Source organism: Palaemon carinicauda, chromosome 4 (genome assembly GCF_036898095.1).
Source record: "Palaemon carinicauda isolate YSFRI2023 chromosome 4, ASM3689809v2, whole genome shotgun sequence".
Lineage (NCBI taxonomy): Eukaryota > Metazoa > Arthropoda > Malacostraca > Decapoda > Palaemonidae > Palaemon > Palaemon carinicauda.
Window position 1 is genome coordinate 34,196,670 of NC_090728.1, and position 27,649 is coordinate 34,224,318.

Genomic DNA, 27,649 nt, shown 5'->3' on the forward strand with positions numbered 1-27,649 from the left:
TATATATATACTGTATATATATTATAAAACAGTATAAATTTCAAAGATCCAAAGTTTACTTTTCTTTATGGAAAAACAAAACAAAAAACAAAGTACTTGAGATAAGCAAAAAACTAAGGTAAGAACCCAATTCAAAATGTTAATCACTTTTATATGAAGTGATAATTTTTTTTTTTTTTTGAAACTGAAAAGAACCATCTGTCGATTTTGAAAGTAAGGGACCACTTTATTATAAAATTGGAATAGAGGCAAAGGGATTGTTATATCTCCAGGACTACTGATGTTGAGGTTAGTGAAGAGGAACTGGAAACACACAGAAGTGTTTGAGTGAAAAATATTTTGAGAACAAAAATATGAGTGAGGGTAAAGGGAACCAAAATGATGGAATAATGAATACTAGTATAAATGATTGAATAATGGTTGCAATAGATTCACAGAGTATTATAGGAGTCAATATTTCAAATAAAGATAAAATAAAAAAAAGGGTCAGGTTTGGTGAAGCAAAGGAAGGTAGTAGGGTGTGTGTAAAAATTTATGGGGTAACTTATGTCTATGGAAGCCAAAGTTGGTGCATACAAAGGGATTGTTGAACCAACTCTAATGAAAGTGAACTGTGAATGTTGAATGAATGCCAATGAAAGAAATACAGGTGGAAGCTGTAGAGATGTGTAGCTAATGTTTATGGCATAAGATGGATTGTAAGGATTAGAAATATGGAGATAAGCTAAATAGGAGTGGTAAAAGTGAAAGGACTGATGTGTTTTGAAATGGTTCAAAAATGTATAAAAACAGAATAATGATAGGTTGGTGAAGAGTATATAATTCATGTGTCCAGAAAAAAACGTAGAATACAACCTAGGAATGAGTGGATAGACGATTTGAACTAGGTATTGACAAAGAGGGGCCTCAACATCCGAGAAGCAAGAGAGTGCATGCAGGTTAAAGGTGAAGAGTGCAGTGAGCATGGGAGATTCAAAACTGCCGATGAACCTCCAAAGCACATGTACGAAGTGGCTAATGTTGTGGAGTTTTCTGTACAGGGTTCATTCAAGATTCAATGTTTCAAGAAAGAATGGGAGAGAGATTATTGTCTTTTCTTTTCTTAAGGGTCACACAATAGGAAAAATAGTTTTGATGTTGAAGATATTTGTATATACACACATGCATGCATACACAGAACATTTATATTTGTTCCAAATCATGAAAATTCCATCAACATACAGTTTACAGAACTTGATATGCAGTACTGTATTGAATATTCTTAGATTTGGAATTCATGACTAAAGATTCATCCCAGATAAAAAATAAATTCAACTAAATCCATAATCTGTTCAGTGTAAAATAGGTCGCTTTAGGCATACTGGATACTGCTGAGCATCAGAGGGGTGACTAATTGTAATTTGCTGCAATACTATTCAAATTTTATAGAATACTAATATTTCAAATTGTTGGAGGAAAACCAACTAAATACCAAAAACTGGGTCAAAGAAAGAATACAGTACAGCAAAATTATCCAGAATAGACCTAGGTTTACTGTTAACTTACATGGCAAAAGTCAAACAAAAAAAGAACAACATGCAATAAATTCAGTTAAAGGAGCATATTACCGATACATATTATATATAAAAAACAATACACACTGATGCAAATGCACTTGATCATTGGGTAAGAAAGTAGAAATCAAAATTCTATATAAATGACTACAAAACAAGACGACAGTAGGTCCTGGGGTTACATTATTTTTATCTTACATTCCGTGGATACGATAGTTCTCCCATTTGGTAAAAAAAAAAAAAAAGAAAAAAAAAATCTGTACTTTTTCTACCATTTCATATGATTCTACAGCATACATTTTTTTTAGTCCTAATTATGCTAGCATATCATAGTGTGCGCTTCATGTCATAGATTATGAATTTACTATAGTGTACAGCATTAGCATAGGGGGGGGGGACGTTATTACTATATTTAAGTATGATGCGACTTGCATCGAAATTTGACAGAGTGGGAACGGACATCTGTTGTAAACCCAAGACCTACAGTACTTATTTTGCTTATGTGTCAATACACTAAACACACGAGGAATGTGTAGGAAGAAAATACTCATAAATGTCTGGTCTGTATTGGGCATCCGTGAACTGCTAAAAATACAGCAATACTTAGGATAATTTAAATTGATAAATCAAACTGGAAAAGTATGGAAACTGACTGATATAAATCTAACACCCTGACATATGCATACACACACACACAAATAATATATATATGATATATATATAATATATATATGTATATATATATATATATATATATATATATATATATATATATATATATATATATATATATATATATATAATATATAATGTGTGTGACATTCACATACTGCACTATAAAGAAACACCCACAAACATTGTATAGACAGAAAGTATATTCTGTATAGCCAATGTTAAGTATAGACATTAAATAGCCTGGCAGATTTACTAATTCAATAGATAGCATACCATACAAAGCAAAATCAAAGCTATGAATTGAAGACAAATAGTTGTATCCATCACCACCTTATTATAACATCCACAGCCATTTGTTACACAATGTCAAAACCCTGGGTTTCATTTATTAATCTTGATTATACAGGACGCTTAGAATTCCTACCGACTCCGGCTAAGGTGCAAGAACAATCATAGCTATTGCAACTTTTAGACTTCCTTCGCTGGACGGCAACATTATCACCCCTATTTAAACCCTAAATAATTTTGTCACAAAAGATAAAACACTATTAAGGTATGGAGTTCAAACTGCTGTATCAAAGACAAATAACGTTATGCTAAAAATTAGTAAAAACAAGATCCTCTTATTTAATCTTGAATGCCATCATAAAAGACCAATTGAAAAAAAAAACAAATGACTGGAATTCCAAATTTTCATTGGAGAGACTTTTTAATTCTTTATTCCAGCTAGATTCACAGAAGGTTCCAGTAAATCTATTTTCATCCATCATCTCCTTGCATATACCATACAACAACTGTTAATAAAGAAAATCCTGTTTTAAGACAATAGAACTGCCTCATCATGGTAACAATTAATCACAAAACACTCACTTATGACTTGGTCATCTAACATTAAATCAGAGTGATGTATTAAAATAAATTATTCAACAGACATCTACATTATTGTAAAACTTTTTTGAGAATATTGACATTAAAAACACTTTTAATTATCACATAAGTAGCCTGAAAATATACTTTTGAATATGCTATTCCAGCTGTAAATGTGTTTGATGTTATTTAAAGATTCTATCAGCTTAAATGAAAATCATCCTTTGTGTCATTCACAATTATCAAACGGGGCAGATGGCCACCCAATGGAATGAGGAACATTCCTCAAGACATGGAAGTTTCCAGGACCTAGCAGTGAGGAATCTTCCATGGGTACGAAAGATTAACTCGCTACACAGTAAGGAACCTTCCACAACTTGCCATCCACAAGTGACCCAGTTCTTGCACCCTCGCAACTACCTAATTAATTACAATATTAACGTTTATCTTAATAGAACTTTGATTTCATCCTTTTCTGCAGCATCCAAGTAACTAGTTCCATCCGGTGCAGTTCCATTTTTATTGGCCCCCTGTAAAAAAATATGGTTACCAAGATAAAATTGGAATGTGAATAAACAGGGAAATTTATAAAAGCCATGATACTTTAACCGTATTTAAATGTTGCATGTACATGAAGTAAAAACCACTGCCTTATTATACTCTACTATACTGTTAAGTACTCAAAAAGACAACTGTCTATGAACGTGGCTGATATATTCACAATTCATTGTTTGCCTCCATATGATGATTCACATCAGGAGCCACAATGCATTAAAGTATAGATAGTACTGTAGTCCCTAATGTCTTGGCAGAAGGAACCCAGCGAGATGTAAAGTGTAATTTTCTTTTGAAGGAATAGTATTGCTAATATGCTGTTGGAAAATTGCAATAAAAATATAATTTTTCATTAGCGTTTTAATTTCCCTTAGATGCAAATAGATTTTAAGACCATCAATATTTCATTAAATTTTGTTTGGATTGAACATTAAGGCAATGGAGAAGAATTTCCACTGGGTAGAGCATTATTTCTGCTTATTTTGTTACGAGTTGGGTTTCTGTGTAACTGCATTAGCATTATATTTTATTAGATTTAGCTTTTTAGATAAAATTTCCTGATGTTTACTCTGATTGTGACTTTCTTCCTGATTAACATTTGGATTAGTGTAATGTTAAGTTTTTCTATAAATTTCCAAGATAAAAGATTGCCTGCTGTATGCTTTTTTTATCAAATGATCAACGCACACATCCAGCATTGTTGCTCTCTAATTTACCGAGTTTTATTTTTCTTTCTTCAAAAAGTTTTCAACCTTCAACCCAAAACTAATGAGCTGTAGACAGAGAAGAAAGAGACTTCTTTTTCCCCAGGTAATTTTCCATTTTTTTTTGGCCTAGTAAGTTATATTTATATTTTTAATGTCATTAAATTTAGAAATGAAGCAATCATTAATAATGCAAGAAATTTTGTGGGCTATTTTATTCTCTGCTGTTGTTTTATGGGAAATCATTGATTTACCAGTAATGTTTATGACTGGAGATGGACTTATTTCTTTAAAAGGTACATTGTTTGTTAGGTTTCCTTCAAATACTCGAGTATCAAACATGTTCTTACGGATCTCAACCTTTAACAAATGCTATGTAGCCTGATTAGTTATGACATTAAGTTCAGATTCAGAGAACAGGAGGTGAGGCAATGTTTCAGCTTTTGGAGTAATTGAATTTGTTACATTAATAAATCAAATTTCCTGTAGATTGACTCTAGAGGAAACATCTTTGGGTTTGTCCAAACATTCCTTGTTATTTGCATTTTTTAAGTTATAGTTAAAACTTTCAAGTCAACGTTTTTCCTCTCAAATTTTTATTTTAGAGGTTTAAGTTCAACCACTTCCATTTACGAAAATTCTTGACCTTCCGTGTCTTTAGTGGCGTCATTAGTGGATAGTACGTAATATCTGCTCTTTATAAGAATATGTTATTTTCCTTAGTAAAATAAATTTTTGAATATACTTACCCGATGATCATATAGCTGCATCCCTGCTGCCCCGACAGAAAAAATCTACGGGAGGAATACGCCAGCGATCGCTATACAGGTGGGGGTGTACATCAACAGCGCCATCTGTCAAGTAGGTACTCAAGTACTCGATGTCATCAACGAACCAATTTTCTCCTCTGTCCCACTGGTTCTCTATTGGGGAGGAAGGGTGGGTCCTTTAATTTATGATCATCGGGTAAGTATATTCAAAAATTTATTTTACTAAGGAAAATAACAGTTTTCAATATCAAACTTACCTGATGATCATATAGCTGATTCACACCCAGGGGGGTGGGTAGAGACCAGCATAACAAGTTGACATTATGAGCTAAGTATTTCGTATTTTATTTTAGCAGTTATTCAAAATAACAAGCATAAAATAAATAAGTACCTGGTAAGAAAGACGAGTTGAACAATTACTCTGCCTTTTTAAGTACGTCTTCCTTACTGAGCCTCGCGATCCTCATAGGATGCTGAGCGACTCCTAGGAGCTGAAGTATGAAGGGTTGCAACCCATACTAAAGGTCCTCATCAAAACCTTTAATCTAGGCGCTTCTCAAGAAATGATTTTGACCACCCGCCAAATCAAGTAGGATGCGAAAGGCTTCTTAGCCTTCCGGACAACCCAAAAATATTTCAAGAGAAAGATTAAAAAGGTTCTGGAATTAGGGAATTGTAGTGGTGGAGCCCCCACCACTACTGCACTCGTTGCTACGAATGGTCCCAGAGTGTAGCAGTTATTATTATTATTATTATTAAATGCTAAGCTACAACCCTAGTTGGAAAAGCAGGATGCTATAAGCCCAGGGGCCCCAACAGGGAAAATAGCCCAGTGAGGAAAGGAAATAAGGAAATAAGGAGATAAGGAAAAATAGAACATTTTAGGAATAGTAACAATATTAAAATAAATATTTCCTATTTAAAATATAAAAACTTTAACAGAACAAGCGGAAGAGAAACTAGATAGAAAAGTGTGCCCAAGTGTACCCTCAAGCAAGAGAACTCTAACCCAAGGCAGTGTAAGACCATGGTACAGAGGCTATGGCACTACCCAGGAATAGAGAACAATGGTTTGATTTTGGAGTGTCCTTCTCCTAGAAGAGCTGCTTACCATAGCTAAAGTCTCTTCTACCCTTACCAAGAGGAAAGTAGCCACTGAACAATTACAGTGCAGTAGTTAACCCCTTGGGTGAAGAAGAATTGTCTAGTAATCACAGTGTTGTCAGGTGTATGAGGACAGAGGAGAATCTGTAAAGGATAGGCCACACTATTCGGTGTCTGTGTAGGCAAAGGGAAAGAACCGTAACCAGAGAGAAGGGTCCTATGTAGTACTGTCTGGCCAGTCAAAGGACCCCATAACTCTCTAGCGGTAGTATATCAACGGGCGGCTGGTGCCCAGGCCAACCTACTACCTATAAAAAAGAGACTGGACATTCTTAAGATAAAAGACGCGAACACTGATTTGCTTTTCCAATAGGTTGCGTCGAATATATTTTGCAGAGATCTATTTTGTTTAAAGGCCACGGAAATTGTGACAGCTCTAACTTCGTGTGTCCTCACCTTCAGCCAAGCTTGGTCTTCCTCATTCAGAAGGGAATGAGCCTCTCGTATTAACAGTCTGATAAAAATAGGATAAAGAATTCTCTGACATAGGCAAAGATGAATTCTTAACTGAACACCATAAAGCTTCAGACGGACCTCGTAAAGGTTTTAAAATAGAACTTAAGAGCTCTTACAGGACATAATACTCTTTTTAGTTCATTTCCAACCATACGATAAGTTTGGAATATCGAACGATATTGGTCAAGGCCGAGAAGGCAGCTCGTGTTTGGCTAGAAAACCAAGATGAAGAACATGTAGCCGTTTTGGATGAGAATCCGATGTTCTTGCTGAAGGCATGAATCTCACTGACTCTTTTAGCTGTGGTTAAGCATATCAGGAAAAACAGTCTTAAAGGTGAGATCTTTCAGGGAGGCTGATTGAAGTGGTTCGAACCTGTCTAACATAAGGAATCTTAGAACCACGTCTAAATTCCAACCAGGTGTAACCAAACGTCGCTCCTTCGTGGTCTCAAAAGACTTAAGGAGGTCCTGTAGATCTTTATTGTTGGAAAGATCTAAGCCTCTGTGACGGAAGACTGATGCCAACATGCTTCTGTAACCCTTGAGCGGGAGCTGAAAGAGATCGCTCTTTCCTCAGAAATAAGAGGAAGTCAGCTATATGAGTTACAGAGGTACTGGTCGAGGATATGGATACTGACTTGCACCAGAATCGAAAGATTTCCCACTTCGATTGGTAGACTCTAAGGGTGGATGTTCTCCTTGCTCTAGCAATCGCTCTGGTTGCCTCCTTGAAAAACCTCTAGTTCTCGAGAGTATTTCGATACTCTGAAGGCAGTGAGACGAAGAGCGTGGAGGCCTTGGAGTACCTTCTTTACGCGTGGCAGACGTAGCAGGTCCACCCTTGGGGGAAGAGTTCTGGGAACGTCTACTAGCCATCGAAGTACCTCGGTAAGTTATTCTCTCGCGGGCCAGAGGGGAGCAATTAGCGTCCACTTGTCCCTTCGTGAGAGGCGAACTTCTGCAGTACCTTATTGACAATCTAGAACGGAGGGAATGCATATAGATCTAGATGAGACCAATCAAGTAGAAAGGCATCTAAAAGAACTACTGCTGGGTCAGGGATAGGTGAGCAAAGTATTGAGAGCCTCTTGGACATTGAGGTTGCGAAGAGATCTATGGTTGGTTGGCCCCAGGAGACCCAAAGTCTCTTGCATACATCCTAGTGGAGGGTCCAATATGTTGGAATTATTGTCCCTTCCTACTGAGGCAATCTGCTAAGACATTCAAGTTGCCTTGGAAGAAACTGTTACTAGTGAAAAGTCTAGACCTGTTGAACAGGAGAGGAGGTCACTTGCGAACTCGTACCATGTCAGAGAGTAGGTCCCTCCTTGCTAGGAGATGTACATCAAAGCAGGGAGTTGACCGTGTTCACCTCCACTACTTTGCCTTGAAGGAGAGACCTGAAGCTTTTCCAGGTCAGACGTACTGCCAGAAGCTTCTTGCAGTTGAAATGCATTGTCTTTTGACTCGAGTTCCATAATCCCGAGCATTCCCTACCGCCTAAGGTCGCACCCCAGCCTACGTCCGATGCGTCTGAGAAGAGAACGTGGTTGGGAGTCTGAACAGTCAGGGGAAAACCCTATAAAAGGTTGATAAAGTCCTTTCATCCAGTCAGACCAGACTTATCTTCCGGAAACCGGGATCTAGACCGCTTCTAGCGTCTTGTCCTTTTCCAGTGAAGAGCTAGATGAAACCGAAAAGGGCGGAGGTGTAGTCTTCCAAGTGACACCAAAGAACCACGGATGACAGTGTCTTAACCAGACTCATCCACAGCCTGACTGGGCCGCGTTCCTTCTTCAGCATCTTCTGGATGGATAGCAGGGTTGGGGGTTGATCGTCTTGTTCAGCCATGTCCTCATCAGAGGGTTCCTCATCCGAAACTGATGAGGAAACGGCAACGGAGTGGGCAACGTCTGACTCGCTGAATCCGGTCGCACTGGTGGATGCGTGACGGAGCCGGACACAAGATCATGGTACTGCTGCAAAGTCTGTGAACTGTCAACCATGGGGAAGCGAGGAAGTACAGCGACAACCCGAAACTGTCTAGACTGTCTGGGTTGTGCAGACAACCCCTATCGGGTTGCTGAGGTTGCCACACTGCGTCACAACAAGTCACCTCTGCTGGTTGTTGAACGTCTTCCTAGTGACACACTGAATGTCCACAACCACCTCCGAGAGTCGCTTAACGTTAACGTGCGACTGGCAACCCACACTGGGTCGCACCGGAGGAGGAATCATCTCAACTGGCGGACGTGAGTAGGAAATCTCAGCGTCAACAGGGCGTACAACCAACCAGTAGGAAGGTTGTTGGCAAGGTTCTTCTCCGTAAAAAATCCTCTATCAAGGACTAAGCTTGGACTGCATGTCTTGCAACAAAGCCCAAGGTCTATGGGAGCAGGTGTGGCAACAGACGGGGTAGCGACTGAAGCGGAACCATTTACCCTCCCTGGAAGCATGTTATGCTTTAATTAAAGTCCATAGGAGGCTAAGCAGCTTAAGGCTCCTCTCCAAATGACAGAGTCCTCAAGGGAGTATCAGAAGGAGGGAGAACAGCACTTTCTCATCTACAGGAACCATGTCCGAGAAAAGCTAGGTATCACAGTGAGGGTTTCACTGGTGCATAAGCAGCAGACCAGAAGGCAACGTTATGAAACTGCTAGACAGTCTGTGAACTGTCAAAAACTGAACTGTCAACCACAACAGGAGCGTGAGGACATACAGCACTGGTGTATTAGTAGCAGACCAGAAGGCAACGTCATGAAACTGTTTGACAGTCTGTGAGTTGGCAACAACCAAAGTTGTGTGGGGAAGCCTCAACTCCTGACTGACTAGTTTGCTGCGGGCGAGTGGCGGTAACCACAGTGTGTTGCGGAGGCTGACACACCGTGTCAAAACACGGCAACTTGTGGTAGCTCACGCACGGCAACGGAGAGCTCCGTGTGTCTGTGGGAGTCATCATACATCTGGCAGGGTTGACTGTGCATGGGTGGAGGAGCTCTCACAACAAGAGTGTGGGAGCAGGCAGCCATGCCGGGCGCACAACCGTGGTAGGCTGTAGGCCCACGGGTGTATCGTCAACCTTCTCCGTAGTCGGAGTGTGGGAGCTGGCAACAACAAAAGCGGAGTGCTGGAGAGTGGGAGGGACTGCCGTGGGTTGCGGAGCATGCCGTATGGGATGCGGAGCATGCCGCATGGGTTGCGGAGCATGCCGCATTGTGTCAAAACACGGCAGCTCTACAGCACCTTCCCACTGCTGATGCGGTAGCTCACGCATGTCAACGGAGGGTGCAGCATGAACATGCGTCTGGCAGGGTCGACTGCGCAACGGAGGTGGAGCTCTCACAGGTGGAGTGTGGGAGCAGGCAGCCGCAGTATCTGCTGAGCGCACAACCGTGGCAGGTTGTAGATTAACAGGTGCATTGTCAACCTTCTCAGCACGATACTCCTGCATGAAGGAGCAAGCTGAGACTGTATAGTCTGCAGCATGGACCACTAGGGTCTATAAAAGACGGCAACAAACGGAGCTACTGTCCGTTGTGACTGAGGGTCTAAAACAGCTGGTGCGGCAACAGACGGAGTTACTGCCTGTTGCGGTACCACCTTGCCTCTCTTGGGAGGTGTGCAGTCGTCGGATGACTGGAGCGAGTCCGAACTGACCCAGTGGCTACACCTAGGCCGTTGGACTTGCGCGGAAGGGACCGACTTGCACTTAAAGCTGCAAGATTTGGTCCATGGTTTCTGCGAGAACCTCTTCCGCAGACGAGGAATAAATGGGCTCTCTCGTCTTTATGTGGGTGGGGCGATCACGTCGGCAACGTGTGTAGATACACCCGAAACCACCGAGGGAAACGTCTGTTCGTCGATCAAGGCCTGTGGAACCCATAAGTCCTTCGACATTACTTCTCCCCTGGGCTTGGGAGCTTGTAAGAGGTATCGGACTAGGTGAACAACTGGCACGAACAGACGAACCTCGAACGCAACACTGTAACACTTTGCGCATATCACTTTATCACTTTTGATTTTCTGTTTGCACTTATTTCACTGAAATCGAAACTTTAAGTGATTTGTACCTGAAACACGCAATACTATCCTTCATTAAAAGGTAGTAATTGTGAAAACAGTTTTACAAAGCAACAGAAAAACATAATGAAAGATAAAGAATTCAGTGGCTGGAAAAGAGACTAAACACTAGATCAAATAACTACGTTTAAAATCTCTCACCGCATAAAGCCTGGGAACAAGAATAAAACTCTAGAAACGTTTTACCTTCTTCCCCTACAGCGACTAGGGAGAAGATTGAAAAACAAGAACAACGTTACCCGCTTGAACGAAACGTTTATTCTCCTCTCTCTCCCTCCGTCTCTATCTCTCTCTCTCTTCTCTCTAGACTTAGAACCTGAGAGAAGAGCCCAATTATATATCGTTAAAAATGTTAATGAAAACATATTATTTGCTAAAGGAAACTGAAAGGTTTCCCAAAAAGTTCCTTTATTAGAATTAAAACCATTTAAGCTAAGAAAGAATGAACGAAACGCTAGAATCGGTTTACTCTTACTGCAACGTGAAACCGTGAAAAACTCTCTCTCTATCGTAACGATAGAGCGCATATTGAACGTTCTGAACGTCAACAACTGCGGAGACTAAACTAAACGTTAGTTCATCTTTGAAAACGGTACGAGACTATCAAAGAAATTCTTTCAAAAACATTAAAGTTCTTAAAAGGAAAATACGATATGACGGGCTCAATGTTAATTAACTACGGTTCCAAGTAAGGACCGCCTACTATTAGGAAAGGTCGCAAATAAACAAACATAAAAATTAATTTTTATAAGTTTATAATAAATGGAAAGTTAATCGAAGAGGCCTATAAAGGCGGAGAGATATAAAATGAATAGATCTATAACTCGTTAAGCAAAATTACCAAAAACCTAAACACACTTCCGTCTAAGGGAAGGGTCGGCCATTTAAAAGTGAAAGAGAGTCCATACTCTCTTCGTCACCAACACTTCCGTCTAAGGGAAGGGTCGGCCATTTAAAAGTGAAGGAGAGTCCATACTCTCTTCGTCACCATAATTAAATTCTATCCAAAACGAGTTCAAGTTTTGAAATGAAGATAAAACCCCCTGCATAGCGAAAGCTCAAAACTGGAATAGTGTACTTCACCAAATCGTTGTGAAAACAAATCCAGTTAGGGACGGCGTATTCAGTAGGTCTTGCCTGTGGCACGACAGAGGGAAAATTGGTTCGTTGTTGACATCGAGTACTTGAGTACCTACTTGACAGATGGCGCTGTTGATATACACCCCCACCTGTATAGCGATCGCTGGTGTATTCCTCCCGTAGATTTTTTCTGTCGGGGCAGCAGGGATGCAGCTATATGATCATCGGGTAAGTTTGATATTGAAAACTGGGTTTTTTGCTGTTTGCTCTTTTAGTTACTGTATTAAAATACATGTCTTTAGATGATGGTTTAGTAGTAACAGTAACAGTGAGAGAATGAGATTTCAAGTTTGCAGACTTTGTATTTGTACTGGTGAGGGTGTAGGAATAAAATTTTCCAAATGGTTGGATTTTTTGAGGGACTTGATGACGAAGATGAGGAGTTTTCATGATTTTGAAACTTGAAAATTGTTAAATAATGAGCAGTTCTTGAACCATTTGTCAAATTTGGGAGATAGGCTACCACACTAGTATAAGAGGAATTATTACCTAAAAGCTTTTTCTAGCTGCAACATAGGTGATATGTTCATCATTGGCAGTTTCAATTATTGCTTATTCCAGCTTGTATGGAGGACATTGCAATAAAAAATAAAATTTGTCTGCTTTACATTCTGCAAAGATCATGGAACTCGGAGCAGTTAGAACACCTCCCATTAGTACATTTGATATTGACAAGGCCATAGGCCTAATCATGAAAATCATAGAATTGCATTGGTCGTGGATAAATCTTTTTTTTTTACTGAAATGATTGTGTCAAGTTTTTATGTAGTCTGGTATAAATAATGAAATAAGTACAATTCTTATTATTATTACTACCTAACCTTCAATCTTATTTGGAAAAGCAGGAAGGTATACGCCAAAGGGCTCCAACAGGGGAAAATATCCCATTGAGGAAAGAAAATAAGGAAACATATTGTAGAATAGTTTGCTTGAGTGTACCCTTAAGCAAGAGAATTCTAATCCAAGACAGCAAAAGAACATGAAACAGAGGCTATGGCACTGCCTGACTGGAGAACAATACAGTGATGCCTCAGGATACGAAATTAATCCGTTCAGGATGCGGTTTCGTATCCTGATATTTTCGTATCCTGAGTCTTGTTTTACATGTAAATAGCCTAATCCGTTCCAAGCCTTATAAAAAGTCACCCTTTCTTTCATAAACACGCTAAACTGTAGTAATAAACATGCAATGTAGCCATTTCTATCATTCAATAATTAACACAACCGTTAAAAACAGCCTAATCCATTCCAGAAACCACTATGAGATTATTCAATAATATAGTTATAGCCAAGTTATCCCCCCCAAGCCCAAAGAAAACGGTCCGTTTTCTTTACTACTGTATAAAAGTTACGGTACTGTATGTACGTAAAGCATTTAGATCAGTGAAGGTGTATTGTTACCTGTACGTACACCTAAATTGATGATTGATACCTGTACACTCTGAAAAAAAAGGTTACAGTTAATTAGTGTAACAAAAAAGTTGAAACTTACCTTTTGATTGAGACGATGTCCGATAGCGAAGTCGCGGTAGAGGAGGATGGCATAAGGCAGAAAACGTAACAAGTGACAGACTACGTACAGTAATTTACACACTTAACACATTAACACTTAAACTTTACGAAATAAAAAAATGGAAGAAATAACTAACACTTAACATTACGTATGGAAAACTATAAAATGAAAGAAAAAATTACTTTAACACTTAACGGTAACATAAAACTTAAAATTGATTTTTTTTTTTTGGCTCTTTTATAACTTTACGTTTTTCTTATTTTCTAAATCTCTTCTACTTCTTCATCACTTTCTTTTTTCTGTTTCTTTTCTTTACTTTCACCTTCTAATTCTTCATCCCTTCCTCTTTTCTGTTTCTTTTCTTCTTTTTCACCTTCGTCTTGGCCTACTAATACCGCTGGCCTCTTTAATAAGAAACTATCCATTGAAGCTTGTTTCTGCCTACTTTTCAACACATTTCTAAAATGCGTTAGGCAAACGTAATATAATACACTACGTTACGTTATTTACAGTCTATGTACAGTGATACCTCGGTAGTCGAACGACTCTATACTCGAACAATTCGGAGTTCGACCAAAATTTTCGAGAAATTTTTGCTGCGGTGCTCGACCAAAAATTCGGTACTCGACCAGCCGAACACGTGACGACCGCATGGGCTTTGTGATGATCGCGCCATCTCGGCCACTCTCGCTTGTTCGGGAAGCATCAGTTCTCTCGAGAGCGTCACTCAGACAACGCGCGATCAGCATTCGTTGTGATTTAGTGATTTTCAGTGCTTTTAATTGCTTTTTTAGCTTTCATAATGAGTCCCAAGAAAGTAATGAGTGTTAAGGGGAAGGAGAAGAGGAAAACAGTGCGAACAACGATCGAGTTGAAGAAGGAAATTATAGCGAAATATGAGAATGGTGTACGAGTGTCCGATTTAGCGGTAGAATACGGAATGGCGAAGTCGACCATTTCTACGTTTTTAAAGCATAAAGAAATGATTAAGAAGGCGAATGTTGCAACGGGAGTTACGGCGGTAACTAAGCAAAGGCCACAAGTGATTGAGGAGATGGAAAAGTTGCTTTTAATATTTATTAAAGAAAAACAGTTGGCCGGGGAAAGTGTTAGTGAAGCGTTCATTTGTGAAAAAGCGTTGCATATCTATGAAGAATTAGTGAAGAAAAGTTCGAGTACCAGTGAAAGTGATTCATTTACATTTAAAGCGAGCAGGGGTTGGTTTGAAAAGTTTCGTAATAGAACAGGTATTCATCGTGTTACTAGGCATGGGGAGGCAGCTAGTTCGGATGTTCCAAGTTCTCTCATCAATGAAATTTGTTCCAAGTGGGCAGATGTGCAGGCTTTTGCTGAAAAATACCACCCAGAAATTGCAGTAGCAAACCGGGCAGTGCATATGTTTAATGATAGTGTCATGTATCATTTTCGAAGAATACTGCAGAGGAGGAAGAAACAATTAACAATAGACCAGTTTTTCACAAAAGAAAAGAAAGCTGCTACATCAAAGCCTGTTTCTCCTCCAAAGAAGAGACAAAGAAGAGAAGAAACCCCTGAAATAGATCTGCCCACCCTTTCATTGGAGAGAGAAACAACTCCTGAAGGAGAACTACCCCGCCACATCATGGAAGGGGACTCTCCTTCCAAGCAGTAACCTCCCCCTTCCATCCTCTCCACATCCATCCCTGTATGCCATCGAACCGCTGCTCAAAGGTATGTTCACTACAGTACAGAAAATGGTTTAAAATTGTTTTATTTTAGTACAGTAAATGGTTTAAAATTGTTTTATAGGATTTTCTGACCAATTTCATACACATTTAGATAATTATTGTTGTTTAGGTACACGTTTTATTAATATTTTGGGCCTGTTCGAGTGCTTGGGAACGGAATAGAATATATACCATTATTTCTTATGGGGAAAAAAAATTCGGTACTCGAACAAATCGGAGGTCGAACACGGATCTCGAACGGATTATGGTCGAGTACCGAGGTATCACTGTATAGTAAACACTAATACAGTACAGTGCACAGTAACGAATGTTTATTAACGATAACACGTGGCGTATGAATGTACTGTATATTAACACTAAGTCAAACAAGCGAAAGCAAACAATGTCTGTTAACGATACCGCGGTCGGAACGAAAAGAGAGAGAGAGATGAACGCCCGTGCGTAGGCAAGCTGGGATAGTTGCCGACCAATAGGAAAGCAGGATCTTATGGCGTCAGCTAGCGTCTGAGTAGGGAGATAACCAATGGGTGAGCGGGAGGCTGTAAGTGAGTCTACCCAAGTTCAAAGTCAGGCGGCGCGCGCTTTTTAAAATTACTCTCGGCGAAGAGTTGGGATCTCGTAAGGTTTTCGTATCCTGAAATTTTATCCGTATCCTGGGGCATAAAAATCTTCGAATCACTTTTCGCATCCTGAATTTTTCGTAAGCAGAAACTTTCGTATCCAGAGGTATCACTGTAGTTTGATTTTAGAGTGCCCTTCTTGAGGAGCTGCTTACCATACCTAGTCTCTCTTTTACCATTACTAAGAAGAAAATAGCCACTGAATAATTACAGTGTTACAGTTAACCCTTTGAGTGGATTACAATTTTTCAGTTACCTTGAGTGCTGTCAGGTGTATAAGGAAAGAGCAATAATGTCTGTGCAAAGAATAGGCCAGACTATTTGGAGTTAAGTATAGGCAAAGGAAAAATGAGCCATAACCAGAGAGGGATCCAATGTAGTACTATGTGGCCTGTAAAAAACCCAGTAACACACTCATGGTAGTATATCATTGAGTGGCTGATGGCCTTAGCTAACCTACTACCTATAAGATTACTTTACATTGATTACGCTTTTCAGTTTTCTAACTTTTAAGATAGTAGAAGGGCACTTTGTAAGTATATTATCTTCCGAGAACTCATACAAATCCCCATTAAAGAGGATTATTTTGGCATGTTTCAAATTTTAATAAGGAGATACTTTTTCAATTATATCAGAGGAAGAGGGTAGAAAATGATTAGGTAAAACTGCTCATCTTTCACTGCCAGCCATACCTAGCAAACCTCAACTATATCATTTAGGCTACCTTGTGGAATTGTACAGACATTCCTTTCCAGGCACTTGTGGCGCTTGATGTTATTACACCCCACCCTGTATGAAGCGACATGCCAAATAGGATCAGGTATGATCCTTGAAGCAACTTCCTTAGCATAATCTTACAGTTCAGAGGATCTGGTAATGGAATATATAATGTTTTGTATGTTATATAATTCTACACTGGAAGAATGTCCAGACATTTTACCATTTTTCACATTTGTAAATGCACTTCTTGCTTTACATGACAACAAAAATAATTAATGCTAAAAAAGTTTCTTTATTATTCATAAATTTGAACTTTCATTCTTTCTATTACTACAAAAAGGTTTCAGATAAGTCTAAAGGTAGTATCGAATCTCTAGACTCTAGAATTAAAATTCTTTTAAAATCTTTTAAAAGCTGTTTTATTTCAAAATCAAAATCATGGTTTTGAAATGTTGAAAATAGAAGATAATAAAAAAAGCTACTGCTCCAATAGAATCATAGATCACTTCTCTAGACCAGATCCAAGGGGGAAGGTAGGAAAGATCTTTTATGCAGCCCAAAAGGGCCCCATTTATACATGGGCGATAGTTGTGCGGCCTTTGGGCCACACAAAAATACTCGTTTCCTATTGGAAACCCTCTGGGAATTAACTAACCTGATCACCCTAGGTATATATGACTGGAAATTGATAAAATCACATTTTACTACAAAATTCCTTATCTAGTTAACTTTTTTATAAACTTTCGAACACTATTGGGATATTCAGGTCGACTTGGTTTTAGATTTCAATTCCAAACACTAGATAAATCCAATACAATATCAGTTTCATTTATGCCTCTATTGGAAAGATGAAACAAACAATTCCAGTGCAATAACACAGGATGAATGATTATTGGAGGAGAAGTTCTTTTTAGTGCCTAGGTCATCAACAAAATATTTGTTACTTAAAGCAACAAAGGACGTCAATAGTGACAGGCAGCATATCATGGGTTGAAGGGTCATTTGCCGAAAGATCCATATTTTGATGTTGATCATTTGTTTGCTTGTTTTACAGGCTTGAGAACATTAAGAGTATCATACGTTGGAAAAGACATTTACATTCTCCACCATCGGCACTAGGTATATACTTCCTAGATGATCCACTCCATGCCCTACCCATGAGATAGGTGTTAGCTGAACTTGCCTGTTATAACTGAGGCCACAAAACCATGGAATAATCCTCCCTGTATCTGTAATGATGGGTTTGCAGCCAGATCAATAGAGTCCTACCCCAAGCATGAATACTCCTGGATTCTGATGATCCAACGCTTGAGAAAAAGGTCCAAATCATCTTCAGGATGGTTAAGGCCATCCAATACTCTCACATACAGTATACAGTGACTTCTCGTTATCCTAAATTAATTAGTTCATTAAAAGTGGCATGTGTACCAAAATCGTGGATACTAAACAAATATTTCCCTTAAGAATACCGTACTACTCAGCCAGGCTACACCGTTGACCAAACTATAGGTCCATTTACTGTCCTTAATAAAGCACCGCTGTAATTGAAATACACAGGGTTTTGATAACACTGATGTTTCACTTTACTGTATTCAATAATAAGGCATGTAATATTTACATATTCATATTTGATTATGAAAAGTTATATATATATATATATATATATATATATATATATATATATATATATATATATATATACACATGCATACTGTATATGAATGATAAAAACACTCCTCCAGTATCTTGATCCAAAGGAATACAGTATGTATAAATATTATTATTACCATGACATCATATAATACTTGAATTTATAAACACGTGTTAATCAAATAAATAAATAAATTAATTAAATATAATATAATATATATATATATATATATATATATATATATATATATATATATATATATATATATATATATATATATATATATATATATATATACATTAACCCAACTTATCAGATGCTAAATGGTTTTGACTTTGTGATAAATAACAAATTCTCAATAAAATAAAGAGATTGAAGAACCAAAGACTGTATCATAGACTACAGTTCAACAATGTAAATACCCAAATTTAATATTAATTCCATATTCATAGTTGTCAAAAAATTACACTTTACTTTCATTTCAATTTCAGATATTTCTCAGCAAAATACATCATGTCTGAATATGTTACTTACAAATATATTTCCATAGTAATGTACTAGTACCTGATTGGTTCAGAAGTCAGATAAGTTGAGGGGTTACTACACTGTTTATTTGTACATAAATTACACTCAAAAGTAAGAGAATAACAAATTTACTCACTGCTTCTAATAAAATCTTAACACACTGCGTATGTCCTTCCCAAATAGCTGCTAGTAATGCACTTATACCATGTTTATCTGTAGACTGAAAAAAGAATTGAATAAGCACATGAGCAAAATACACAAGGTTCTGTTTAAAAAAAGAAAAATCAAATACAAATACACAGATTGGATACTGTACATATTCAATTTCTTTTCACCATTCAAAATTTTCCATGAAAAAAAATTTTGCATTTTGTCTGCTGGGAGAAGTGTGAAATTATCTAGAATTCTATTTTTAACAATGTATATCTATTTAATAATCAATATCTTAATCATTGTATTTCTTCCCCGAAACTCTTGCCAACATTAGCTGGTACCGCACAACTGAATTTTGCACAGGTGGGATAGGGGTTTCCAGTACAGGTGTGAGAACACTCACGTTTTGATGAATGGCACCTCACAATAACAGGCAGAAAGTGTGTGCTTATAAAGCTCAAAAGCCAGCTGTATTGAAAATAGGCATAATTTACTTTAACATTGACTTTATTAAGATATATGGATACATACTGTACATATTAAAATTTACAATTAAGACTATCCAAGGCAAGAGAGGCAAGAGCGTACTACAAATAGGAATGAATGGCGAGCGATTGTGACGCAGTTACGGTAGGCCCTGCTGCTTCCTCTGGTGCCTTGGATGACAGCGGAGGTAGCAGCAGTAGGGGATTCAGCGTTATGAAGCTTCATCTGTGGTGGATAACGGGGGAGGGTGGGTTGTGGCACCCTAGAAGTACTAGCCGAACTCGGTTGAGTCCCTTGTCAGGCTGAGAGGAACGTAGAGAGGAGAGGTTCCCTTTTTTGTTTCATTTGTCTGATGTTGGCTACCCCACAGAATTGGGGAAAGTGCCTTGGTATATGTATGTATGTACTATTTAAGATGGCATATTCTTAGTAAAGTAACACTGAAGCAATCTACACTTTGGAATTACCTAGTGCTAGAGTTTCATTTTATGGGGAAAAACTTTCTTTGTTGCAATTTAGTTATAATGCAAGGCACTTCCACAACCCTTATCACTGTCTAATATTAACAGTTTTAAGTCTGGTACTACTCAGCTCTGGCTCTCCTATCCCCTATCCTATATTCAACAAAATTTATAAAAAAAACACTACTCCATGAAAAATTCATATCAAAATATGAAATCCATTTGTCCATCAACCATCCCCTCTGCCTTTACTTCCATCTATCAGGTATACCTGGATCTGACCAGTTAATTAACAACCCATATTTTAACATTACATTCATACAAGTGGTGTGTTGGCAGGTGCAAAGATTAAATCGGAAATTCACTGACACCAATTAAGACTGCCCCACCATCCTGAGGTCTCTCTGTACAGTGCCTCATCAGAATCAGTGTACAGTATTATAAATCTAAGCTTACAGTCAGTTCATGCCTACATTTGCCACCTGTGTGAATGCAGACTTATAGTCTACACTTTGAAATTTTCAAGATGTTCAATTGTTAAGAGCAAATAATTTCTTGCAAAAACTAGAGTGTACTTTTGATCATTAAATTTTTAAAACATCTGAGAATGCATCATGCCTAAAAAGGTGAACCTGCAAGGGATCATAAAAATAATAAAGCTTTTAACTAATTTCAAAGGTATTAAACCTTGGTGTTACTTATACAGAGAGTATTAGTTATCTTTGGAGCCTCCCTGTAAAGGGAAATCCATTTCAATGCTGAAAAATACCTTCTTATAATGTACATTTTCTCAAAATGTCCATATGAATCCTTTTTTCTGAGTTTTATGCTTACTCATCTGGAATCACAAACTTTTTAATCTACTTGTATTTTTCCTAACCATGCAAACCTAAGACCTGGAACAGCTGTTATGCTTTTACCATGGTAAACACAGCTGGCTGTCGGGTGGCGGGTAAGCCACATCCACCCGACAGGTAGCGATACCTTCACTTTGACTTTGGACTTGTGGAGTGGTTGAGCTGGGCAGTGTAAGCTAAGGCACAAGACTTGGTACCATTAAACAATGTTATTTTCTGGTTACTTCAAGGTAGTAGGTTGGCCAGGGCACCAGTTGCCCGTTGAGATAACAGGTAGAGAGTTATGGGGTCCTTTGACAGGCCAAACAGTACTACATTGGATCCTTCTCTCTGGTTACATTTCTTTCCTTTTGCCAACATATATACCGAAGTAGTCTGGCCTATTCTTTACAGATTCTCCTCTGTCCTCATACAACAAAAGGGTTAACTACTGCATTGTAATTGTTTGTTGGACACTTTCCTCTTGGTAAAGGTAGAAGAGCCTCTTTAGCTATGGTAAGCAGCTTTTCTAAGAGAAGGACTCCAAAATCTAACCATTGTTTTCTAGTCTTAGGTAGTGCCATAGCCTCTGTACCATGGTCTTCCAATGTCTTGGGTTAGAGTTCTCTTGCTTGAGGGTACACTCGGGCACACTATTCAATCTAATTTCTCTTTCTCTTGTTTCGTTAAAGTATTTACAGTTTATTTAGGAAATATTTATTTTAATGTTGTTACTGTTCTTAAAATATTTTACATTCCCTTGTTCCCTTTCCTCATTGGGCTATTTTCCCTGTTGGGGCCCCTGGGCTTAAAGCATGCTGCTTTTTCAACTAGGATTGTCGCTTAGCAATTAAAAATAATAATAATATATTAGATCCTCAACTTACAATCATCTGAAAATACAAACGCACTCAGACAAGTATTAATCTCCGATATTTGAATCCCAACAGTAACTGCTCTCTCTCTCTTCATCTCCTCTGGTCACAGCAAACAAATGAGCTGGTTTTTTTTTACAAACAACTGTAATTTGTTTTTACTTAGAGAGAGAGAGAGAGAGAGAGAGAGAGAGAGAGAGAGAGAGAGAGAGAGAGAGAGAGAGAGAGAGAGAGAGAGAGAGAGAGAGAGAGAGAGTGTGTGTGTGTGTGTGTGTACTAATACTGTATAAAAGGAAGAAGAATTAAACAAACCAGGTACTAAACTTAATAATGCTTGAAAGCACAGCAAACACATATCCTGAAGCCTTTACTTGATGGCGACAGGATCAAGAATGGTGGTTTGGGGCCTGTTGGTGAAGTAGGTACATTGGGAATAACTACAACAATCGTACCAGACTATGTGCAGTTTCGGAGGTGCTATGGCAGCTTCAAATTATTATCATTACTAATACTCACTAGCTACAACACTAGTAAGAAAAGCAGGATGCTTTAACCCCAAGGGCTTTCATATCTCCCCTATAATCGCAGAGTTTGTGCTCTGCACATTGATACACTGGCCTTATAGCAGGGGAACAATATTTCTCTAGTTGTCAGGCTACATTGAATTCCCTTATTAAGCTTTAAACAGGAAAGTTCTTGGAATTAAGACAGCAATTTAAACCAAGAAAAATCTATTTAAAAAAAGGGAGTAAAAGATGTTACCCTAGCCAAAATGGAAACAGTAATCTGAATTTCAAAAATTCTAAGCCAGAGGTTGTTAGTCACACTTCTGAAAAGGCTAAGCTAGAGGTTGTGAGTCACACTTCTGAAAGGGCTAAGCCAGAGGTTGTGAGTCACACTTCTGAAAAGGCTAAGCCAGAGGTTGAGAGTCACACTCCTTAAAGGTCTCAGGTTTATAAGTCTCCCTCTCTGATGGAAGACATATCAGACTGCATGGTTTCCCTCCTGAACTTTATCACACACTTGTTTAGAGGAGCGAGGTCGATGACCTGTCTCCAGCCCTCAACTGACTTCTCCACCAGGAATAGCCAACTGATGAAGCCCAGAGACTTGTCTCGAACAATTTTGAAAGTGTTCTTCTCTAACATCCCTTTCACCTCTGTCAGCAAGGCTAGGGCTTTCAGCGATGTTGGATGATCAGACGGGAACAGACCAAGAGTCAGCCCCATGTCTCTTGCCAAATCACTCACAGGCGAGACAGACAGCCCCTATTGGAGGAACTGTGGGAGAAGTAGCCTTAGGTACAAACTCCCTTAGCAAAGCCATGGAGGACCTACCTAAAAGATCTAAAGAAACCCAAGACATTCTTAGGTAAAACTCGTCAGCAGTCTGCATGGAGACAAGAAAAGAGCATCCAGCTTACAAAGGTGTGGCAAAAACTAAAAGTATATCACACAACCAAAATCTGAAAAGCCCACTGATGTAGATCTAACAGTTCCATGCTCCTAATGCACACTCCCAGGAACAAAACCAGGCGTCTTCGAGGGCATTGCCAAGACAGACAATGGCAAAGGCTTAGCTCACTTCCTTCACATTGGGCCGTAAGCCTGCCATTGCACAGGAGGCCATGACCTACACTTGGCACATGGAGAGGATTCTGAACAAAGATGCCCCCTACAAGAAGCACTGAGGGAGTGTGGATCTACAGCCATTTACTCATGAACCAATTGTAATGAATACCTTGCTTAACTTCCACTCCACAATACAACAACCAGCATTTAACCACTCCTTAAACAATTCTAATGACCGTCTCTAACTCGCGCTGAAACAACCTCCCTATTAAAGAACAATGGTTTATAAGTCTCATACTACAAATGCTCATTTCTCGAGTGTCTGTGTATAGGTGAGAAGACTTCCGGGATCTAGTGGCTGCTAAGATCTCAAGATACTTCTCTCCCAACAATGCACCATCAATAACAAAGACATGCCACCGACGAGAGACACGGAGTGTTGCCTACGCTGGTGGAAGGCATTATTTCTCTCTCTCACGGAACACCCTTAAAGAAGGATAATGGCTTCCTTCCTCTTCTTATTTCATACACTGGATTCAATGTCAGAGGGAGAAAAATGTGCAAGACTGACTCCGAAGAAGCTCTCTTCGACTTCTTTCTCTTCTTTGCAAATTTGGTCCGCTGCACAGGAGGCCACTCCCTACATTCAGGATGGGGAATCCTGCAAACAGTCATGGGCCCTGCAGAAACAATATAGTTAATGAGGGTGACTTCTGACTTGCTCACATATCAGCCACAACCCTAACGGGGTTTACCAGGCCACAGCCACATGTCTGCCCAGGAACCGACATTATCAACAAGCAAATACACTGCAATCACCCTGAAAAATCCAGCCAATGTAGGCCGCTGAAAAGTGTACAGAAAGGCAGCTGAAACCAAAGTGAAGGTGACGCTACCTGTCGGGTGGGGGGCTACTCACTACCAGGTATCCAGTTGTGTTTACCTCGTTAAAAGCTTAACAGCCATTCTAGCTTTGCTAAAGTCATACTCTTATTACATGTAGAAGATTGTATTGCATATAGGAACATCCTAAAAAGATAAGTGGATATCATTTCTATGTACAAATTAAAACTCCACAGCTATTAAAGCATCTCGTAGCTATGAGGCATTTGCCAATTTGTCAATACTGTACTTTAAATGAAAATATCTATGTAAAATCTCGCGAGTGGGGAAGTACAATAATTTACAACAATATGACAAATTCGAAGATAATTTGTATTTTTCCAAACCATACAAACCTTAGCTATTTACAGAGGGTTTACCTTTTAGCGCAGCTGAAATGACGAGCATTCAATAGTTTTAAAGAGGGTTAATTACCCCCGCGCTAGTTAGCGGGGGGGTGGGGAAGGGTAGCTTGCTACCCCTCCCCCCTCCAGACACCGGTGACTTGCTTCACTTCACTTAGAGGTAGGACTTGACTTGGGGGTCAGGGATGGCAGGCACATATGTGTAAATAGCTAAGGTTTGTATGGTTAGGAAAAATACAAATTATCTTCGAATTTGTCATTTGTTCCGTAACCGAAATACAAACCACGCTATTTACAGAGGGTGACTTACCCCTTAGGAAGGGTGGAAAGTCCCCAGCCTTACTGACTTCGGCTTGCCCGGGGGCTCGATCCCTCAGTGAGCAGCACTAGAGAGAGGGAGCCCCTGTACCTCACAAGTTCCTAGCATCGCTAGGAACGAGTGGCCTACATAAGCAGTGTGAGGAGGAGAGTGTGACTCGTCCTATGAAGTTGACCTTGAGACCTTCAGATAGGAATTCTAGGATAGGACGTTCCCCATACCACCTCGTCAGGGTATGGGAGACGCAACAGTATTAAGCTTAATACTAGGAGCACAAAGAAGCATGGGTTACCTGCAGAGGTCGAGGTCAGCTATGCGAGGACCAGGATGCTGCTTCCCCAAGAGAGGGGAGAATGAAGAAAAAAGTAAGGGTCAGACATACTCTTTCATTCACGCAGACTAAGACCGGGTAACAACGCCCTCAACCTACTGCTACTTGTCCAAAAAGGAGCCTGAGGTTAGACCAGCTGTTGTGCAGCCACCACAGGGCCGATAGAAAACGTATCGAGGCTCCTGTGGGTCACGTCTTGCAGGTAGTGGGCTGTGAAGGTCGTTTGACGCTTCCAGACCCCAGCTTGAAGTACCTGCGTCACAGAGAAGTTTCTCTTGAAGGCCAGGGATGTAGCAATACCCCTGACATCGTGGGCCCGAGGGCGACGTGACGGAGGAGGGTCAGGATTCAGGGCATGGTGGATAACCCTTCGAATCCAAGCTGAGATGGTGTTCCTGGTGACCCTCCTCTTTGTCCTGCCTGTGCTCACAAACAAAGCTCGCACATGAGGACGGACTGCAGCCGTTCTCTTCAAGTAGTGCCTCAGACACCTCACTGGACATAGTAGCAGCTGGTCTGGGTCGTTTGTTACAGAACGGAGACTCGCGATCCTGAAAGAGTCGAACCGAGGATCCGGCACTCCAGGATTCTGAGTCTTGGCCACAAACTCAGGGACGAACCTGAACGTTACCTCCCCCCATCCCCTTGAATGGGCAATGTCGTATGAGAGACCATGAAGTTCACTAACTCGTCTTCCAAGACAGGTGGCGATCGGAGGCCTGGCGTAATGGCTCGAAGGGAGGTCTCTTAAGAGACCTGAGGACTCGAACCACGTTCCAAGGAGGGGGTCTCACTTCCGACTGGGGGCAGGTAAGCTCATAGTTACGTAAGAGTAAAGAGAGTTCTAGCGATGAAGAAATATCCACGCCCTTCAATCTGAAGGCCAAGCTTAAGGCTGAGCGATAGCCTTTCACTGCCGAGACAGAAAGGTGCATTTTTTCTCGCAGATACACGAGGAAGTCCGCTATTGCTGGAATAGTGGCACCGAGTGGAGAGATACCCCATCCACGACACCAACCACAAAAGACTCTCCACTTTGCTTGGTAGACTCCCTCAGAGGACCTTCGCAGGTGCCGAGACATTCTCTCCGCAACCTGTTGCGAAAAGCCTCTCTCCGCGAGGAGACGCTGGATAGTCTCCAGGCGTGAAGCCGAAGCGAGGCTACGGCCCTGTGAGGGACACCGGAGTGGGGTTGTCTGAGAAGCTCGTGTCGTGGAGGAAGCTCCCTTGGGAGTTCCGTCAGGAGTTGCAGAAGATCCGGAAACCATTCCGCGTGATGCCATAGCGGAGCTACCAGAGTCATCGAACAGTTGACCGATAGTCTGGTCCTGTTGAGCACCCTTCTCATCAGACAGAACGGTGGGAAGGCGTACACGTCGATGTTGTCCCACCGTTGCTGGAAAGCATCTTGCCAGAGTGCCTTGGGGTCCGGGACTGGTGAGCAGTACAGCGGGAGCTTGAAGTTCAAGGCTGTCGCGAACAAGTCCACAGTCGGGGAACCCCACAAAGTCAGGACTTTGTTGGCTATCTGAGGATCCAAAGACCACTCGGTACTCACTATCTGCGAAGCCCTGCTCAGACTGTCGGCGATCACATTCCTCTTGCCAGGAATGAAGCGAGCTGATAGTGTTATCGAGTGGGTTTCGGTCCACCTCAGAGTCTCTACTGCAAGATGGGATAGCTGTTGCGAAAAAGTGCCTCCCTGCTTATTGATATAAGCCACTACCGTGGTGTTGTCGCTCATCACCACCACGGAGTGACCCGCCAGGGACCGTTGGAACTGCTGAAGAGCCAGAAAGACGGCCTTCAATTCTAGCAGGTTGATGTGTAGGCACTTTTCTGATTCTGACCAAAGGCCTGAGGCCCTCTGGTTCAGAACGTGCGCCCCCCACCCTTCTTTTGACGCGTCCGAAAACAGAGTCAATTCCGGGGGGAGGACGAGAAGACTCACTCCCTTCCGCAGGTTCTCGTCGGCCAGCCACCACCGCAAATCCGTCTGTTCCAGAGACCCCATTGGGATCAGAATGTCCGGGGAATCGGATCCTTGATTCCACCGGGACTTGAGCCGCCATTGAAGGGATCTCATCCTGAGGCAGCTGTTTGGAACCAGACGGGCCAGGGAGGATAGGTGGCCTAAGAGACGCAACCACGATTGGGCAGGGAGTTCTTTTTGCCTGAGGAAGGGTTCCACCACCCTCCTCAGCCTTGCTATCCGGTCGTCTGATGGAAAGGCTTTGTGGAGATTGGTGTCTATTAGCATGCCTAGATAAACCAGTCGTTGGGACGGCTGCAGAGAGGACTTCTCGAGGTTTACCACGATCCCCAGATCCTGGCAAAGATCCAGAAACCTGTCTCAGTGCCAAAGAAGGGTCGACTCCGAGTCTGCTAGGATCAGCCAATCGTCCAGGTAACGAAGGAGACGAATGCCGTTCCTGTGCGCCCAAGATGAAATCAGGGTGAACACTCTGGTGAACACCTGAGGAGCTGTGGAGAGACCGAAACACAGCACCTTGAACTGGTAGATCTTGTTGTCTAGGCAGAATCTCAGGTACTTCCTGGAAGACGGATGGATTGGGATCTGGAAGTACGCGTCCTTTAGATCCAGTGTACACATGAAGTCTTGTGGTCTCACCGCAAGTCTGAACGTG

The 27,649-nt window shown here is 40.5% G+C and overlaps 1 protein-coding gene across 1 annotated transcript in view; it reads right to left on the reverse strand.

Moving 5' to 3' along the window:
* Positions 1 to 2,906: 2,906 nt before the first annotated feature.
* Positions 2,907 to 27,649, reverse strand: part of LOC137639889 (myotrophin-like) — a 44,333-nt gene continuing 19,590 nt past the window's right edge. The window contains exons 3-4 of the mRNA XM_068372152.1: positions 18,859 to 18,942; positions 2,907 to 3,625 (exon numbers count right to left, since the gene is read on the reverse strand). Of these exons, the coding sequence (XP_068228253.1) occupies positions 3,539 to 3,625; positions 18,859 to 18,942 (171 nt within the window). The 3' untranslated portion in view covers positions 2,907 to 3,538. The remainder of the gene's footprint in view (positions 3,626 to 18,858; positions 18,943 to 27,649) is intronic.